This window comes from Centruroides sculpturatus, unplaced genomic scaffold (assembly GCF_000671375.1).
Source record: "Centruroides sculpturatus isolate CEXI.00-Female unplaced genomic scaffold, Cexi_2.0 scaffold255, whole genome shotgun sequence".
Taxonomy (NCBI): domain Eukaryota; kingdom Metazoa; phylum Arthropoda; class Arachnida; order Scorpiones; family Buthidae; genus Centruroides; species Centruroides sculpturatus.
Window position 1 is genome coordinate 131,058 of NW_019384705.1, and position 20,964 is coordinate 152,021.

The window sequence follows — 20,964 nt, forward strand, 5'->3', positions numbered from 1 at the left end:
TGTTCACTATTTTTCACTCCTTGTTGGTATGTGTGCTGAATCAAAAGAGACGAATAAGCAATTTGACAATTGGTGAATACTGAACATATGGAGCCATCTTAAAAATTATTACTAAAACTACTGTAGTATTATTATTTATGTATGTTCATATTTAAATAGAATTTAAATGAATAGTGTAATAATTAAAATATCTTTATTATTTCTTTTTTGCTGTCTAATGTTTACTATGGTAAATGGGCCTGTGGAATTAAGAAAAATACAGAAGTGAAGTACAAGTAAAAAAGGCTGAGAAACACTAGCAATACCTATTTTATTTGTAGCTCCTTTAATTTAAATTTTATGTTAAAAATGTCTAATAATTTATATTGCATCTTTTTATTATTTAAATTATAAATAGAAAATTTAAATTTTGGATATAGAAAATATTTTTCTCTAATTTTTATAGACATTTTATTGTCAATACTATTTAAATTAAAATTCTGAAATTTATATTTTTAGAAGGAAATGATACTGTGAATAATATATCTCCATTAAGTGACAAAAATGATGTCAGCAAAGTACAAACATTCTCAGAAATAAACACCAGTAATGATAAGAGAGAAGTAAGTTTAATTGAATTATATTATGTCATTTGAAATAACTCTTTCTTTTCTATTTGAAATTAAAGAGAAATTTCACAATAAAATAGTTTAGTCCAGAAATGTTGGCCAAATTTAACCGAGTGAGTGCCGTTGCCAAAGGATATTTAACTAGACGTCTCATGAAAACAGAACGTGTCCAGAATATAATTCAAACAATTAAGGTAATCATCTCATTTTATTTTTAATTAATTTATTTCCAGTAATAATTGAAAATAATTTTTTTTTTTAGGATACTTTAATATGTGCTTTAAAATTTCATCAAGAAACTCCTATTAAAAAAGGAAAAATTACAGTCAAAGATGCTGAACTTCATAAAAGACTTATTGCACAAGTGAGTGGATAATATATGATATATTGAATTCTTAAATGTATTTTTATTAAGTAAAGAAAATAATATACTATATGTACTTTTGTACTTTTTTTTTGAAGTCTAATGAGGAAATTATAAGTACAAGTTGCAATAATTAATTATTAAAATCATTTAAAATTATGTAAGAATATTTTTGTAACATATGAACACAAGCATAAAATAATAAATGGATAAACTATACTAATGATGCAATATTGATTTTAATGTACAAAATTCAATAATATAAAAAAATAATTTTCATTAAGGCTGATTGTAATCTCTTTGGTTATACATGCAATCTCTAGCAGATGACATTAAAAATGTAATGTTTTTTGTATGAGAAAATTCTTGAAAATAGCAGCTGATAGAACCAAATGGTTTTTAGCATTAGATTCATATTTAATTTTTCTATTTGCTTCTGTTTTTAAGAATTTTTAGAAAAGGCTTTTCCCATAGAAAAAACTTAAAATTTAATGTTTTGTTGGAGATTATGTGATTATGTGCATAATCAAAGACCTTACAATCATTCTTAAGAAATTCTCGTATATTTTATAAATGTAGCACTAAATTCTGTTCAAACATTGTGTTAAGATGATTGGTACTCTCTCATTTATTATTTCCAAGAGAGCAGTAATAACCAAGCATTGTTTAAGTTGATCATTTATACTAAAAATGACTTATTTATTTATTTGCAGAACTCCACAGCTCTTATGATTTTCAAATTCTCATATTTTTTTTTTTTTTGGTTCAAATAACTTTATTCATATCTAATATTACTACACTGACAGAGTTGTATCTATTTCACATTTTTAATGAGGATAGGAATAAAGTTGAATAAACTTTAGTTATATGTTGATAATAAAGTATAACTTTATATACTGTATACAGGAATTCATTAATATATTTAATATTAAATATATAATTTGTCTCAAACGTCTATTTTTTTCTCTTTGTCATTATATAAGAAACAATGAACAATTTATTTTAAGGAAACAAATGGAAAAAAATTTTGGTAAAGCAAGTACTGTTAATCTGATTAACTACAAGTAAAGTTAATCAGATTAACATTAAATTAATATTTTCTCAATTCTAAGATGCACATGAATTTCGAATTGAATTTTAGGATTTATTTTTTATGGAGAGAAAAATTCAGGTGTATGTTATGGCAATGTAAGTTAACCAACAACTTTAATTTGCAATTATAAATGCATCAAGTGGCTTTTCTTTTGTCTGGAGTCACCAAGAGCATCTTTAAACAATGTGAAAAATCCTTTGTGGGGTGCAGATATCCATTTCTCATTGTGATTTTTTTTCAAAACTACCAAAGACACGTATAGGCATGCCTTGTTCTTAGTTCTATGGCATTCGTTTTTTTGTATATCAGTCTACTTTTTAATTGATATTATTAATCACTTCTATTAGATACTTACTTAAACTTCTATTTTAAAAGCTGATAAGTTTCCAATAATTTCTTTTTACACAGATGATGGATTCATTGTGATGGTAACGAATCAGTAAATTTAAACACAGTAAAACTTCTCTAACTCAAAGAAAATGAAGCATTTGGTAGTCTCATTGGAATAGTATATGGATTTAATGTCTCCAACTTGGAGAAAATTTGAGTTAAGGAAATCCAAGTTGTAGGTTTTTACGGTTCTCTGATATTGATTTATGTTACTTTCAACTTTTTGACTCAAATTTTAATATTTACTTTATTCAAAGTGATCATAATTATCAGATTTCCATAAAATTTTCAGATAGTTGTATCTATTGTCCCCAGCACTCATCTCATTTGCAGACAATGCTCCAGTCGAAAGCAAGAAGATCTCTTATTTTATTTTAACAAGATGTTCCATACCTGCAAAACTGTTCAATTCCATTATTTACATTGAACATTTTGCTGAAAGGTGTTACCTGGGCTATCAAAGGTTCTTTATATGATGCAAGAGAGGTAAAAATGCAAATCTATTCAGAATTGGCATTTTTCACTGTATTGTTCTCTAACTTGAATTGGAGCATCCTGCCCCTTGAAGAATAGAGTTAGAGAAGTTGTACTGTACAGTACATGTTGCCTGCATCTGCTACATGTTTTACACATTAGCTGTCCAATTAAACATTTCAAACTAATTTTTTTGTGCTATTTATAGAAATGCCTCCAAAAACATGGCCATTTTGGGAAGGTTGTAGCTCTTTCCAACTTCAGATACTCATATAACAAGATTGTTAAAGAGTGTAAAGAGAAGGGATTTGCAGTTTCTGATAAATGAGTGAATACTGTTCTCAGTTGACACAAACATCTTGACTCAGCAGCTAGTCTGGTCTTTAAGCCTTTGCCTGAAGGCATGCCATTTTGATAAAAAAAAGTTATTTGTAATGTGGGAAAAACCTACTCGGTCAAAGGAACATTACGAAGCAATTAAAATTGTCTCAGGCAACAGTTCATCAATTAATTAATTAATTAATATCCAAAATTTACATTTAGCAGTATGACCACTCTTCCTCCTTTAATTATGAGGGTGTTATGTACAGTACTTACAAGGCTGGGACATACTTATGGGTAGCTCCATCAGGGAAATTATATGAAGTGGTGGTGAGGAAACTCGAGAATGATATTCTACCTTGCTTTTATGACCTAATTACTTTGTGCATAGATATGTTGATGACATTTTAATTGTGTGCCAAAGCAAATCAGATCTTGAAGGCTTCAACCATAACACCTCTGGCCTTTCCCTCCAGGTTGATAAAGTTACGAACGGGTGCACTTCCTGGATATACGGATCATCTTCTGGGCCAGATGCTTCACCATGACAGTTAATCATGAATAAACATATTCTCTTTTCTTCATTCCTAACCAATCATATGATCTGCACCAGTACAAGACGGCTGCCTTTAGATCTCTGGTTAGGAGGGCTTTCATGCACTGCTCATCAGCACAAGATACAAAAAAAGGAATTAAAATTCATACATCTGTAGCCATACACCACAACTACTTGGTGGCCCTCATCAACAAACTTGTACAACAATATTGGCATCCTGGAAACCAAATGCAGATGCAACATAAAGAGAGGTTTGTGGCTATTACATACAACAGGACATTGTTCTGCATCTATGATGAAATTGTCAGAGCTGCTAACATCAGAGGGGCCTATAGAAGCCCCACAGTTTTTTTTCATTAGGAATGATACGGAACTGGTGGAAGAATCTTTCTCACCAAGAGTATACACTATTTCTGTAACTTGATATTTGTTGGAGCAGCAAGGGTCACAGTTAGAATCAGAGAACACGAGTACAGCATCAGAAAAAAGCTTTCTTATGGCCTGGGCAGAGAATGATGTGGTACACATAGAATTTAATTGATACATTGGACAGTGGATCCCAGAGCTCTGAAATATTTAAAGGGTTTGGAAATATACAAGACAATCATGAATTGGAAGGTAGTGAACTTTAAGGACTCTGATTCCTTCTCAATGGTGTGGCAGACATTGAACTCCTTTAGTACTCAGTTTCAATGTATATATCATTGTTAAAATAGTTACACATTGTTATTGTCAAAAGACAATACAGTCAATTCTGCTTAATTGGGATGCATTGGGACTAATCCATTTTGGCCCAATTAAGCAGCTGCCCCAATTAAGCAAACTAATAATAAAATCTAAAAGTAAATATGTAATATGTAGGAAATTGAATAAGTAGGTAAAAAATAATAATTAGGTACTTATTTTAATGCTTTATTAAACCAAAATACAGAAAATATTTGTACTATAAATTGTGCAGAAAAAATAGTATACACATGATAAATTTTACAATTTCAAATTTTAATTCTGCAAAAATGTATCAAATGAAGTCTGTCTTTTGCTTCTGAAATTTGCAGTTCTACAAAATCAGCACCTATATTCAGTGCAATGTAGGGCTTCCTTCATTACCATCCTGCGTAAATAACATTGTAACCTGACTATAAATTTTTTTGCCTCATCATTGCTTTCTTCATCAAATTTTTGACATTTGGGTTTAATGACTTCAACAATTGCATTCTCAAAGTTTTCATTTTTATTATAACATGGTAAATTGTCATCTATTAAATTGTTGAAAATTCATGATAGGAACTTGCAGTATGCTTTCATTTTTCTCACTGCTCAAAATTTCAGGAACTTCCAAAGGTTTCAAACTACAAACAACAAAGCAGTTTTATATTATGCTGCTTTTTATAGCTCACCAACTGTCAGCTACAAACTGTATTGCTTGCAAAATGAAAATTTTTCCACTGATCTCTCTGGTTGTCGATGAACTTGTTAACCCCTTAGAGCATCGAGGCTTAGCATTTTTTCCAATGATTAGTAGTTTTCGTTTGTCAATACCTGGCATATTTGCACAGCATAACACAGTAATGCGGTCCGTTGCTCTTTTATACTCTGACAGTGCAACGTGCATATAACACAGGAAGCTGTCTGGCATAGCACAATAATAGAAGGGTTTCATCAGTGTTGTAGATATCATCTGAACAGAAATTCTCTAAAAAAGTAGGAATTTAATTTTTTGCCATTGTTCAGCATTTACATTAACTGCACTGCCCTTTTCACCGTGCACTTTTTTATATTTGATATTGTGTCTTGCTTTCTATCGAGACAGCCAACCATCAATTGCTTTAAAATCATTGTGACTCAGCTTTTTAGCGATCTCCTCTGGCTTTGCCTTCTAACTATAGAAAACCATTGATCTAATGCTTCTTCGACTTCTTGCAATGGAAAAAGATTTTGGTACACCATAACAGTTATATCAACAAGTCTATGATGGTTTGTATTCAATGGCTGGCTTTTAATCTTAACCAGCAAAGCAATTTTACTTGAAAGTGTAAAATCACTTTATTATATCAATATTTGTCTACTACGACAGATTGTATTATTACGAGTTATTGTACTGGTGTTCTGTTTCTGCAATTGAGGAAAACTTATTCAGAAAAAACAATCTTTGTTGTTCATCTGATATTTCACCTGTACACACTTTATTTGTATTTCGGACCTTCAGGACTCTCTTCAGCAGATTTACAATAACACGGTGCTAAAAACAAAATTTATAAAAATTACAATAATACAATACATTAAAAATTCCTGACCCTGACAATAATATATAAATTTTAGCATGACTTATAATTTACCTTTTGTTAAGCACTTCAACATGTAAATAAATAAACAGAAGAATTCCCATCATAATATATTTATTCCTATATAAAGGTAAATATACATTTATAAAAATTACAATGTTTAAAAGGATTTTTTACTCACTTATCCATCATTTACTGTTGCATGCACTGTTAACATTTCCACTTAGCTTCCTCCCCTTATAAATCTATTACTCCTGTTATTGATAATACTGTTCCATGATTGGTGGATTTCTCTACCCAAGTCATTATTATTCTAACTTGTCACAATAAGTAATTACTCGTGTCATTTTAATTGTAATGAGATAAGCCATTCATGTTAAAATGTAACAGAAATAATACATGTTTTTATTCTTAAATTTATTGTACCATACATATTAACTGTATAAATAAATAATGTAAAAATTTTGTTCTTAGTGACTTTAATCATAAGGTATAAAAAAAGGTTTAAAAGTGATACCTAAATCTTTCATATTTGTAACTTTTAATCCAAAAAGCGCATTAACTTGGATAATCAGAATTCTAATGTATTCATTAAATTACAGTATATTTAGATATAATGGTGCCCATCCATGATTCTTTATGTTAACTAACAATAAAGTTTAGTTTCTGTTTGTGGAAAAATACTGCAGAAATGTAAAAAACAAATTCAATGAGTTAAAAAAAAAATGTAGCCTTTTTTTTTTTGCAAAAAAAAAGAAAATTCAAATGATGTTTGCTATTGGTGTCTTGATATGATAAGAATTCCAAGACATGATTTGGTCAGGTTATTCAAAATTATTCACAGGTACTGTGAATAATTTTGAATATCTCATTCTCAAGTGAAAGAAAAGTTATTTCAAAGCATTCTAATGTATCGGCATGTTTACTTTTCATGTATTTTCATTGTCTGTCATATTGATCTAATGTCACAACATTCTTAATTTGTTATATACAGATTCTCAAATATTTTTAAATTCAGTTTTCTATACTTTTTGTTTTCACATTTTCCATAGTACTTTTCAAAAGTGAGAATTAATGCTTTACAGTTTGAGTATTCCATTCTTGCTCATAATTTTGCTGTCAATTAATATTAATTAGCTGCAGAACACACTTAAAATTATAATAAATTTAGAAATGAATTATTAAGTTTGTTTTCTGAGGTAATGAATTCAGTTATAGGACAGTTAAAGATTATAAACTGTTTTGATGTTTGTACCAGAATTACATTTAAATATTGAATGCATATACACAATATACATTTATGTCTGCATTGCATAAAAAAAATCTACATCATTTACTGTGATTAATAAAATGTCAAAGTCTTATTTACTGATCTATTTTATCCTCCCATAAACTCAGTAATGTTTAAGTACGTTAAATTAATATCCAGATTTTCATTTTCAGTTAACAGCTGCCTGTTATGAGCTACACGATATCTTTTTTAAATTAACACCAAAAGAAAGGATGGCCATAATCAGTCAGTCCAGAAATTCTTCTAAAGAAAAGACAGAAAAAGAAAAGGTATACGTTTTCAAATAATAAACTCTTTTAAAATACTTTTTTACTAAAAAATGTCATTTTTAGTCTTTCTGTAATGTATCAAATACGGAAAGCAAAAAGCAGTTGTCCAGTGCCACACTAAAAGTGTTAGAAAGGAAGAAAAGGTAGTGTTTTAAAATATATGCATATTATTGTTCCAAAGATGTAAAATCTTATTTAATTTTCCAATAGAAATAGTAATGATAATTTTGATGGAAGAAAGTCTTCAAAATATTACACAAAAGCCATCAGAAGGTTTGTATTAAATTTATACTTATGAAATTTTTTGAATTTAAACACCATATATAATTGAATTGTTTTTAATTTAAGAGGAAATGCAGTTTCCAACCGTCCATCCATTACACCTCCAGCCCATAAATATACACATCAGCCATCACTCAAACAGGAACCTCAAAAAGGTAATTATTTTATAGCCAAAGCATTTTCAATAAAAATTTAATTCTTTTGAAAAAAAATTATTCAGTTTCTCGAAAGAGCACGGTGGTCGGAAATCATTCCTCGGCCCGTAAGAAGCTTTTGGAAAGCGCAAACACAAAGAAGTAAATTTTTATTTTGACAAAATCATTTTTGTACAATTCTGCAGAATAAGTCATGTTGTTAAATATTTTGAATGATTTTTCATGTTTTTTTTCTACTAGTTCATAAATGAAAGTTTTATACATTGAAAAGTTTTTAACTAAAATTTTTTAACAGATTGAAATAAAATTAAATTTGAATTGCATAGATCTTTTTTACCAAATGTTTGAATTTTTAACACAAAAAGAAGAAGAAAAAAAAAGACACGTTCAAACATCAATAACTAAAGTGATATCTTTATTTTCTTTTGTATATTTCATTGAAGTAGCACAACAAATATTACTTTACAAATTATTTTGTACACAAAAAAGACTTTTGACATAGAGTATTTCTAAATGTGTAAGAATAAATAGTTTGGCTATAACATTGTTATCACAAACATTAAATATTGTTAGTGGTTTTTAGAACAGATTTTTACTAAAAGGATCTATGGCTATTCAAGAATAGGTGAGTGCAAAGATATAACATAAGAGATTCTGTTCTAAAAAACCATGTTAATGAATAAAAAACAACAGAAAACAAAAACAAAAAACATAATATTGCAATTTTTGAGCACCGAAAAACGGTTAAAAAGAAATTAAAAAAAAAAAAAAAACAAAATGACAAGACCAAATGTTACCCAAAAGATATCCAGTTGGTATGGTCTCTTCATAACAGAACAAATAAATAAACCATTTTCTTTATATAAATAATATAATCGTGAATTGTATATCATCCGCTGTTATAATGACTTAGTCTTAATATAGCACAATAAACATTGGATTTAAATAACCAACTATTAAAGAAAAATTTTACATAAATCATAACAAATGTGCTATTTTGAATAGTTCTAATTAAGTTAATAACTGTGATAGAATCACTTAAAAATTACAACTCAACAAGACAATGTACTACTTTCAATGCATTGACCAGACAATCGTTTGAAAAACTGGATACACACAGCTCGAAGGCAAATTATCGAAATTCGTATATCTGTATGCTGTGTTCAGGTACATGAGTTAGAGTGAGAGACTGATACCTGAAAATATGAAAAATTATTATTTAATAAAACAATTTTGAAAAATGTTTTCATTTAAAAATATTTATGTGACTTCTTATTCTCACCATTCTGAACTCCTATGATAATAATAACCTTCTATTGTGGCTGTTGATTTTTGAAAACAAATATAATAAAAACCGGCAAACGAGGCACCATTAATATCTTTGATTGTATGATCTGGGACTAGAAAATGTTCCTGAAATAATTTCATAAATTATTAAATTAATAAAAAAGAATCAACAAAGATTTATTTCATGTTTTGAAATATCAGGGAAAGTAATTGTTTATCATCTATTTTCATAGTAAAAAATATTAATACTTAGCAAATAAACAATGTAAATTTTCAAAAAGATTCTGAATTTCAAAGGCAGATGAAATTGTTTAACTCAATGTTCAAAAATACCACATAGATCAGTGCTTCTCAAACTCAGTGTTCAAGGAACAGTTTTCTTTCTTATTCTATTCTATTCTTTTCAATTTCCAAACTGGTCTTTTTTTTCATTCCAATCTCTTGTGAGGATTGGAATGAAAAAAAAAGACCTGTATTTTTGTGAAATTAAACAAAAATAGCAGAATTCAAAGGCATTTTTTACTTAAGTTTTATATTGAATAAGAAAAATACAACTAGAACCAAATTTTGCTGTTATCATTTTGAAAATATGGGTTTGTGGGATAATTTTGATTGCCAGTCTACCCTTGAAACCAAGCGTTTAAATGATAAAGAAAAATGTTTTTAAATATTATGCTAATAAAATTAAGTGAAAACTTGTGGTCCAGTAATAAACTGTTTTTTGACCACAGTTTGGGTAGTACTGGCATAAATAAATAAACATGTTAAAACATCTTTATCTTCTTAGATATTTTATTTTCCTGGATGTTATAGTTGTAACAAATGGAAAACATGGCACTTTGTCAAATTTTGACTCCTCCAATTGTATTGCATTTCTTGATATTTTGACACTCCAAGAACCCAAAAATGAAAAAAATCCTGATCAGAGATTCTAAAAATAACTTCCATAACATCCCATCATGTATAGGTTTTTTGCAAAATAAAAACAAATATTTGATAAAAACTCTTATTTATTACAATGAACTAAATATATTATATTTTCTTACAACTAATCAAAAAATTGTTTCTGATATTTATACGCAATTTTAGGTCTACTCTTTTTTTCTTATGACACCTTTTCTTCTTCTCCGAACTCTTTTCTGATTTCCTTCTCTGGTTTGTCGATTGAGCATCCAACAGCAGTCAGCTAACATATTGACATCCCATTTTCCTTGGTAACGTCTCTCGATATCATGGACATCCTGGTGAAATCTTTCACCCTGTTCTTCACTGTAGGCTCCCAAGTTTTCGGGAAAATAGTCAATATGGGAGTGTAAGAAATGAACTTTTAAGTTCACCTTGCATCCTTGAGTTTCATACACTGCCAGCATGTGTTATACAATGGTTTTGTATTCAGGGTTCTTAATATTCCCCAAAAATTTATGCACTACATTCTTGAAAGAATCCCATGCTTCTTTTTCCTTTTCTCCCATTGTTTCCAAAAAGAAGGGATCAGATAAAGAGAATGTTGACTTTTCACTGTGTATTCACCACAAACATAACAGAAGCAGTCAGGAGAAATTACACAACCTCTGCGAGTCATATTCCAGAAATAAAAATACAAGCACGGTAGCATTCGAATGCTGGATATAAATTGAGTGTGACATTAGATGGCCAGCGAGATACTGAACTTATTTAGCTTGTTGAAACATGATCTAATCCAACAGCAGGTTGTTTATATTTATTCCTAGTGTCCCAGATAATATGTCGAAACATGCTCAACCTCATCAGTAATATTACTCACTATCAACTTTTAACCTGTCTCTACACGATCATGCGACCTTCCTTCTAACGCTAAAACTACTTAACTCACCTCCCCCTACCACTACTCTCTTCAACCATTAACATTTTTTTTTTTTACCAAGTTGAAATCTATAAGAAAATGTATAAAAGTCCTATGCAGTTTTTTACTTGCAGACCTATGTTATTATTCTTTTAATTATATTAGTTGTTTTTTACCAAGTTGAAATCTATAAGAAAATGTATAAAAATCCTATGCAGTTTTTTACTTGCAGACCTATGTAATTATTATGTTTACTTTTTTATCTGACATATAAACAATACATTTGGAGATTATATTTTTTGTCATCTACTTCTAATAAAAGAATAATTTTAAATGTTAAAAAACTTTACCAGATAGAAGTTTGAACTTCTTGTAGTGACAACCAAAACTCATATACTGTAAGGTCTCGTTTTATGCGGTGGATAAGTTCTACAGAAAAACGCATATAAAAAATTCGCATAAAAAAAGACTTTACTTGCCTTGAAAAAGTAGGGATACATTCCGTAATTTTCNATTGATTTTAATGTACAAAATTCAATAATATAAAAAAATAATTTTCATTAAGGCTGATTGTAATCTCTTTGGTTATACATGCAATCTCTAGCAGATGACATTAAAAATGTAATGTTTTTTGTATGAGAAAATTCTTGAAAATAGCAGCTGATAGAACCAAATGGTTTTTAGCATTAGATTCATATTTAATTTTTCTATTTGCTTCTGTTTTTAAGAATTTTTAGAAAAGGCTTTTCCCATAGAAAAAACTTAAAATTTAATGTTTTGTTGGAGATTATGTGATTATGTGCATAATCAAAGACCTTACAATCATTCTTAAGAAATTCTCGTATATTTTATAAATGTAGCACTAAATTCTGTTCAAACATTGTGTTAAGATGATTGGTACTCTCTCATTTATTATTTCCAAGAGAGCAGTAATAACCAAGCATTGTTTAAGTTGATCATTTATACTAAAAATGACTTATTTATTTATTTGCAGAACTCCACAGCTCTTATGATTTTCAAATTCTCATATTTTTTTTTTTTTTGGTTCAAATAACTTTATTCATATCTAATATTACTACACTGACAGAGTTGTATCTATTTCACATTTTTAATGAGGATAGGAATAAAGTTGAATAAACTTTAGTTATATGTTGATAATAAAGTATAACTTTATATACTGTATACAGGAATTCATTAATATATTTAATATTAAATATATAATTTGTCTCAAACGTCTATTTTTTTCTCTTTGTCATTATATAAGAAACAATGAACAATTTATTTTAAGGAAACAAATGGAAAAAAATTTTGGTAAAGCAAGTACTGTTAATCTGATTAACTACAAGTAAAGTTAATCAGATTAACATTAAATTAATATTTTCTCAATTCTAAGATGCACATGAATTTCGAATTGAATTTTAGGATTTATTTTTTATGGAGAGAAAAATTCAGGTGTATGTTATGGCAATGTAAGTTAACCAACAACTTTAATTTGCAATTATAAATGCATCAAGTGGCTTTTCTTTTGTCTGGAGTCACCAAGAGCATCTTTAAACAATGTGAAAAATCCTTTGTGGGGTGCAGATATCCATTTCTCATTGTGATTTTTTTTCAAAACTACCAAAGACACGTATAGGCATGCCTTGTTCTTAGTTCTATGGCATTCGTTTTTTTGTATATCAGTCTACTTTTTAATTGATATTATTAGTCACTTCTATTAGATACTTACTTAAACTTCTATTTTAAAAGCTGATAAGTTTCCAATAATTTCTTTTTACACAGATGATGGATTCATTGTGATGGTAACGAATCAGTAAATTTAAACACAGTAAAACTTCTCTAACTCAAAGAAAATGAAGCATTTGGTAGTCTCATTGGAATAGTATATGGATTTAATGTCTCCAACTTGGAGAAAATTTGAGTTAAGGAAATCCAAGTTGTAGGTTTTTACGGTTCTCTGATATTGATTTATGTTACTTTCAACTTTTTGACTCAAATTTTAATATTTACTTTATTCAAAGTGATCATAATTATCAGATTTCCATAAAATTTTCAGATAGTTGTATCTATTGTCCCCAGCACTCATCTCATTTGCAGACAATGCTCCAGTCGAAAGCAAGAAGATCTCTTATTTTATTTTAACAAGATGTTCCATACCTGCAAAACTGTTCAATTCCATTATTTACATTGAACATTTTGCTGAAAGGTGTTACCTGGGCTATCAAAGGTTCTTTATATGATGCAAGAGAGGTAAAAATGCAAATCTATTCAGAATTGGCATTTTTCACTGTATTGTTCTCTAACTTGAATTGGAGCATCCTGCCCCTTGAAGAATAGAGTTAGAGAAGTTGTACTGTACAGTACATGTTGCCTGCATCTGCTACATGTTTTACACATTAGCTGTCCAATTAAACATTTCAAACTAATTTTTTTGTGCTATTTATAGAAATGCCTCCAAAAACATGGCCATTTTGGGAAGGTTGTAGCTCTTTCCAACTTCAGATACTCATATAACAAAATTGTTAAAGAGTGTAAAGAGAAGGGATTTGCAGTTTCTGATAAATGAGTGAATACTGTTCTCAATTGACACAAACATCTTGACTCAGCAGCTAGTCTGGTCTTTAAGCCTTTGCCTGAAGGCATGCCATTTTGATAAAAAAAAGTTATTTGTAATGTGGGAAAAACCTACTCGGTCAAAGGAACATTACGAAGCAATTAAAATTGTCTCAGGCAACAGTTCATCAATTAATTAATTAATTAATATCCAAAATTTACATTTAGCAGTATGACCACTCTTCCTCCTTTAATTATGAGGGTGTTATGTACAGTACTTACAAGGCTGGGACATACTTATGGGTAGCTCCATCAGGGAAATTATATGAAGTGGTGGTGAGGAAACTCGAGAATGATATTCTACCTTGCTTTTATGACCTAATTACTTTGTGCACAGATATGTTGATGACATTTTAATTGTGTGCCAAAGCAAATCAGATCTTGAAGGCTTCAACCATAACACCTCTGGCCTTTCCCTCCAGGTTGATAAAGTTACGAACGGGTGCACTTCCTGGATATACGGATCATCTTCTGGGCCAGATGCTTCACCATGACAGTTAATCATGAATAAACATATTCTCTTTTCTTCATTCCTAACCAATCATATGATCTGCACCAGTACAAGACGGCTGCCTTTAGATCTCTGGTTAGGAGGGCTTTCATGCACTGCTCATCAGCACAAGATACAAAAAAAGGAATTAAAATTCATACATCTGTAGCCATACACCACAACTACTTGGTGGCCCTCATCAACAAACTTGTACAACAATATTGGCATCCTGGAAACCAAATGCAGATGCAACATAAAGAGAGGTTTGTGGCTATTACATACAACAGGACATTGTTCTGCATCTATGATGAAATTGTCAGAGCTGCTAACATCAGAGGGGCCTATAGAAGCCCCACAGTTTTTTTTCATTAGGAATGATACGGAACTGGTGGAAGAATCTTTCTCACCAAGAGTATACACTATTTCTGTAACTTGATATTTGTTGGAGCAGCAAGGGTCACAGTTAGAATCAGAGAACACGAGTACAGCATCAGAAAAAAGCTTTCTTATGGCCTGGGCAGAGAATGATGTGGTACACATAGAATTTAATTGATACATTGGACAGTGGATCCCAGAGCTCTGAAATATTTAAAGGGTTTGGAAATATACAAGACAATCATGAATTGGAAGGTAGTGAACTTTAAGGACTCTGATTCCTTCTCAATAGTGTGGCAGACATTGAACTCCTTTAGTACTCAGTTTCAATGTATATATCATTGTTAAAATAGTTACACATTGTTATTGTCAAAAGACAATACAGTCAATTCTGCTTAATTGGGATGCATTGGGACTAATCCATTTTGGCCCAATTAAGCAGCTGCCCCAATTAAGCAAACTAGTAATAAAATCTAAAAGTAAATATGTAATACGTAGGAAATTGAATAAGTAGGTAAAAAAATAATAATTAGGTACTTATTTTAAGGCTTTATTAAACCAAAATACAGAAAATATTTGTACTATAAATTGTGCAGAAAAAATAGTATACACATGATAAATTTTACAATTTCAAATTTTAATTCTGCAAAAATGTATCAAATGAAGTCTGTCTTTTGCTTCTGAAATTTGCAGTTCTACAAAATCAGCACCTATATTCAGTGCAATGTAGGGCTTCCTTCATTACCATCCTGCGTAAATAACATTGTAACCTGACTATAAATTTTTTTGCCTCATCATTGCTTTCTTCATCAAATTTTTGACATTTGGGTTTAATGACTTCAACAATTGCATTCTCAAAGTTTTCATTTTTATTATAACATGGTAAATTGTCATCTATTAAATTGTTGAAAATTCATGATAGGAACTTGCAGTATGCTTTCATTTTTCTCACTGCTCAAAATTTCAGGAACTTCCAAAGGTTTCAAACTACAAACAACAAAGCAGTTTTATATTATGCTGCTTTTTATAGCTCACCAACTGTCAGCTACAAACTGTATTGCTTGCAAAATGAAAATTTTTCCACTGATCTCTCTGGTTGTCGATGAACTTGTTAACCCCTTAGAGCATCGAGGCTTAGCATTTTTTCCAATGATTAGTAGTTTTCGTTTGTCAATACCTGGCATATTTGCACAGCATAACACAGTAATGCGGTCCGTTGCTCTTTTATACTCTGACAGTGCAACGTGCATATAACACAGGAAGCTGTCTGGCATAGCACAATAATAGAAGGGTTTCATCAGTGTTGTAGATATCATCTGAACAGAAATTCTCTAAAAAAGTAGGAATTTAATTTTTTGCCATTGTTCAGCATTTACATTAACTGCACTGCCCTTTTCACCGTGCACTTTTTTATATTTGATATTGTGTCTTGCTTTCTATCGAGACAGCCAACCATCAATTGCTTTAAAATCATTGTGACTCAGCTTTTTAGCGATCTCCTCTGGCTTTGCCTTCTAACTATAGAAAACCATTGATCTAATGCTTCTTCGACTTCTTGCAATGGAAAAAGATTTTGGTACACCATAACAGTTATATCAACAAGTCTATGATGGTTTGTATTCAATGGCTGGCTTTTAATCTTAACCAGCAAAGCAATTTTACTTGAAAGTGTAAAATCACTTTATTATATCAATGTCTACTACGACAGATTGCATTATTACGAGTTATTGTACTGGTGTTCTGTTTCTGCAATTGAGGAAAACTTATTCAGAAAAAACAATCTTTGTTGTTCATCTGATATTTCACCTGTACACACTTTATTTGTATTTCGGACCTTCAGGACTCTCTTCAGCAGATTTACAATAACACGGTGCTAAAAACAAAATTTATAAAAATTACAATAATACAATACATTAAAAATTCCTGACCCTGACAATAATATATAAACTTTAGCATGACTTATAATTTACCTTTTGTTAAGCACTTCAACATGTAAATAAATAAACAGAAGAATTCCCATCATAATATATTTATTCCTGTATAAAGGTAAATATGCATTTATAAAAATTACAATGTTTAAAAGGATTTTTTACTCACTTATCCATCATTTACTGTTGCATGCACTGTTAACATTTCCACTTAGCTTCCTCCCCTTATAAATCTATTACTCCTGTTATTGATAATACTGTTCCATGATTGGTGGATTTCTCTACCCAAGTCATTATTATTCTAACTTGTCACAATAAGTAATTACTCGTGTCATTTTAATTGTAATGAGATAAGCCATTCATGTTAAAATGTAACAGAAATAATACATGTTTTTATTCTTAAATTTATTGTACCATACATATTAACTGTATAAATAAATAATGTAAAAATTTTGTTCTTAGTGACTTTAATCATAAGGTATAAAAAAAGGTTTAAAAGTGATACCTAAATCTTTCATATTTGTAACTTTTAATCCAAAAAGCGCATTAACTTGGATAATCAGAATTCTAATGTATTCATTAAATTACAGTATATTTAGATATAATGGTGCCCATCCATGATTCTTTATGTTAACTAACAATAAAGTTTAGTTTCTGTTTGTGGAAAAATACTGCAGAAATGTAAAAAACAAATTCAATGAGTTAAAAAAAAAATGTAGCCTTTTTTTTTTTGCAAAAAAAAAGAAAATTCAAATGATGTTTGCTATTGGTGTCTTGATATGATAAGAATTCCAAGACATGATTTGGTCAGGTTATTCAAAATTATTCACAGGTACTGTGAATAATTTTGAATATCTCATTCTCAAGTGAAAGAAAAGTTATTTCAAAGCATTCTAATGTATCGGCATGTTTACTTTTCATGTATTTTCATTGTCTGTCATATTGATCTAATGTCACAACATTCTTAATTTGTTATATACAGATTCTCAAATATTTTTAAATTCAGTTTTCTATACTTTTTGTTTTCACATTTTCCATAGTACTTTTCAAAAGTGAGAATTAATGCTTTACAGTTTGAGTATTCCATTCTTGCTCATAATTTTGCTGTCAATTAATATTAATTAGCTGCAGAACACACTTAAAATTATAATAAATTTAGAAATGAATTATTAAGTTTGTTTTCTGAGGTAATGAATTCAGTTATAGGACAGTTAAAGATTATAAACTGTTTTGATGTTTGTACCAGAATTACATTTAAATATTGAATGCATATACACAATATACATTTATGTCTGCATTGCATAAAAAAAATCTACATCATTTACTGTGATTAATAAAATGTCAAAGTCTTATTTACTGATCTATTTTATCCTCCCATAAACTCAGTAATGTTTAAGTACGTTAAATTAATATCCAGATTTTCATTTTCAGTTAACAGCTGCCTGTTATGAGCTACACGATATCTTTTTTAAATTAACACCAAAAGAAAGGATGGCCATAATCAGTCAGTCCAGAAATTCTTCTAAAGAAAAGACAGAAAAAGAAAAGGTATACGTTTTCAAATAATAAACTCTTTTAAAATACTTTTTTACTAAAAAATGTCATTTTTAGTCTTTCTGTAATGTATCAAATACGGAAAGCAAAAAGCAGTTGTCCAGTGCCACACTAAAAGTGTTAGAAAGGAAGAAAAGGTAGTGTTTTAAAATATATGCATATTATTGTTCCAAAGATGTAAAATCTTATTTAATTTTCCAATAGAAATAGTAATGATAATTTTGATGGAAGAAAGTCTTCAAAATATTACACAAAAGCCATCAGAAGGTTTGTATTAAATTTATACTTATGAAATTTTTTGAATTTAAACACCATATATAATTGAATTGTTTTTAATTTAAGAGGAAATGCAGTTTCCAACCGTCCATCCATTACACCTCCAGCCCATAAATATACACATCAGCCATCACTCAAACAGGAACCTCAAAAAGGTAATTATTTTATAGCCAAAGCATTTTCAATAAAAATTTAATTCTTTTGAAAAAAAATTATTCAGTTTCTCGAAAGAGCACGGTGGTCGGAAATCATTCCTCGGCCCGTAAGAAGCTTTTGGAAAGCGCAAACACAAAGAAGTAAATTTTTATTTTGACAAAATCATTTTTGTACAATTCTGCAGAATAAGTCATGTTGTTAAATATTTTGAATGATTTTTCATGTTTTTTTTCTACTAGTTCATAAATGAAAGTTTTATACATTGAAAAGTTTTTAACTAAAATTTTTTAACAGATTGAAATAAAATTAAATTTGAATTGCATAGATCTTTTTTACCAAATGTTTGAATTTTTAACACAAAAAGAAGAAGAAAAAAAAAGACACGTTCAAACATCAATAACTAAAGTGATATCTTTATTTTCTTTTGTATATTTCATTGAAGTAGCACAACAAATATTACTTTACAAATTATTTTGTACACAAAAAAGACTTTTGACATAGAGTATTTCTAAATGTGTAAGAATAAATAGTTTGGCTATAACATTGTTATCACAAACATTAAATATTGTTAGTGGTTTTTAGAACAGATTTTTACTAAAAGGATCTATGGCTATTCAAGAATAGGTGAGTGCAAAGATATAACATAAGAGATTCTGTTCTAAAAAACCATGTTAATGAATAAAAAACAACAGAAAACAAAAACAAAAAACATAATATTGCAATTTTTGAGCACCGAAAAACGGTTAAAAAGAAATTAAAAAAAAAAAAAAAACAAAATGACAAGACCAAATGTTACCCAAAAGATATCCAGTTGGTATGGTCTCTTCATAACAGAACAAATAAATAAACCATTTTCTTTATATAAATAATATAATCGTGAATTGTATATCATCCGCTGTTATAATGACTTAGTCTTAATATAGCACAATAAACATTGGATTTAAATAACCAACTATTAAAGAAAAATTTTACATAAATCATAACAAATGTGCTATTTTGAATAGTTCTAATTAAGTTAATAACTGTGATAGAATCACTTAAAAATTACAACTCAACAAGACAATGTACTACTTTCAATGCATTGACCAGACAATCGTTTGAAAAACTGGATACACACAGCTCGAAGGCAAATTATCGAAATTCGTATATCTGTATGCTGTGTTCAGGTACATGAGTTAGAGTGAGAGACTGATACCTGAAAATATGAAAAATTATTATTTAATAAAACAATTTTGAAAAATGTTTTCATTTAAAAATATTTATGTGACTTCTTATTCTCACCATTCTGAACTCCTATGATAATAATAACCTTCTATTGTGGCTGTTGATTTTTGAAAACAAATATAATAAAAACCGGCAAACGAGGCACCATTAATATCTTTGATTGTATGATCTGGGACTAGAAAATGTTCCTGAAATAATTTCATAAATTATTAAATTAATAAAAAAGAATCAACAAAGATTTATTTCATGTTTTGAAATATCAGGGAAAGTAATTGTTTATCATCTATTTTCATAGTAAAAAATATTAATACTTAGCAAATAAACAATGTAAATTTTCAAAAAGATTCTGAATTTCAAAGGCAGATGAAATTGTTTAACTCAATGTTCAAAAATACCACATAGATCAGTGCTTCTCAAACTCAGTGTTCAAGGAACAGTTTTCTTTCTTATTCTATTCTTTTCAATTTCCAAACTGGTCTTTTTTTTCATTCCAATCTCTTGTGAGGATTGGAATGAAAAAAAAAGACCTGTATTTTTGTGAAATTAAACAAAAATAGCAGAATTCAAAGGCATTTTTTACTTAAGTTTTATATTGAATAAGAAAAATACAACTAGAACCAAATTTTGCTGTTATCATTTTGAAAATATGGGTTTGTGGGATAATTTTGATTGCCAGTCTACCCTTGAAACCAAGCGTTTAAATGATAAAGAAAAATGTTTTTAAATATTATGCTAATAAAATTAAGTGAAAACTTGTGGTCCAGTAATAAACTGTTTTTTGACCACAGTTTGGGTAGTACTGGCATAAATAAATAAACATGTTAAAACATCTTTATCTTCTTAGATATTTTATTTTCCTGGATGTTATAGTTGTAACAAATGGAAAACATGGCACTTTGTCAAATTTTGACTCCTCCAATTGTATTGCATTTCTTGATATTTTGACACTCCAAGAACCCAAAAATGAAAAAAATCCTGATCAGAGATTCTAAAAATAACTTCCATAACATCCCATCATGTATAGGTTTTTTGCAAAATAAAAACAAATATTTGATAAAAACTCTTATTTATTACAATGAACTAAATATATTATATTTTCTTACAACTAATCAAAAAATTGTTTCTGATATTTATATTATGTTGGATAACTGCTT

General features: G+C 29.1%; 3 protein-coding genes across 9 annotated transcripts in view; 2 read left to right on the top strand and 1 right to left on the bottom strand.

Moving 5' to 3' along the window:
• LOC111627649 (probable basic-leucine zipper transcription factor N) overlaps positions 1-8,355 on the top strand; it is a 26,489-nt gene extending 18,134 nt beyond the window's left edge. For all 7 annotated transcript variants that reach the window (XM_023371242.1, XM_023371243.1, XM_023371245.1 and 4 more), the window contains 8 exons: positions 499-602; positions 689-802; positions 871-972; positions 7,532-7,648; positions 7,712-7,791; positions 7,859-7,921; positions 7,997-8,085; positions 8,151-8,355. In XM_023371242.1, the coding sequence (XP_023227010.1) occupies positions 499-602; positions 689-802; positions 871-972; positions 7,532-7,648; positions 7,712-7,791; positions 7,859-7,921; positions 7,997-8,085; positions 8,151-8,230 (749 nt within the window). In that variant the 3' untranslated portion in view covers positions 8,231-8,355. The remainder of the gene's footprint in view (positions 1-498; positions 603-688; positions 803-870; positions 973-7,531; positions 7,649-7,711; positions 7,792-7,858; positions 7,922-7,996; positions 8,086-8,150) is intronic.
• A 9,649-nt stretch (positions 8,356-18,004) lies between these two features.
• On the top strand, positions 18,005-18,859 carry LOC111627654. The gene is made up of 5 exons (XM_023371251.1): positions 18,005-18,148; positions 18,212-18,291; positions 18,359-18,421; positions 18,497-18,585; positions 18,651-18,859. Exons 1-5 carry the CDS (start codon positions 18,092-18,094, stop codon positions 18,728-18,730), a joined length of 369 nt encoding a protein of 122 aa, XP_023227019.1. The 5' UTR covers positions 18,005-18,091; the 3' UTR covers positions 18,731-18,859.
• Positions 18,860-18,994: 135 nt separating this feature from the next.
• Positions 18,995-20,964, bottom strand: part of LOC111627655 (glucose-induced degradation protein 4 homolog) — a 30,241-nt gene continuing 28,271 nt past the window's right edge. Inside the window, exons 4-5 of the mRNA XM_023371252.1 lie at positions 19,868-19,998; positions 18,995-19,781 (exon numbers count right to left, since the gene is read on the bottom strand). Coding sequence (XP_023227020.1) covers positions 19,718-19,781; positions 19,868-19,998 — 195 coding nt within the window. The 3' untranslated portion in view covers positions 18,995-19,717. The remainder of the gene's footprint in view (positions 19,782-19,867; positions 19,999-20,964) is intronic.

Bases quoted from the DNA above. Each gene is read 5' to 3' on its own strand.
- LOC111627654 (XM_023371251.1), top strand. From the start codon at position 18,092: ATGGCCATAATCAGTCAGTCCAGAAATTCTTCTAAAGAAAAGACAGAA. The intron at 18,292-18,358 runs GTAGTGTTTTAA...ATTTTCCAATAG, and splicing joins GTGTTAGAAAGGAAGAAAAG to AAATAGTAATGATAATTTTG. The intron at 18,586-18,650 runs GTAATTATTTTA...AAAATTATTCAG, and splicing joins CAAACAGGAACCTCAAAAAG to TTTCTCGAAAGAGCACGGTG.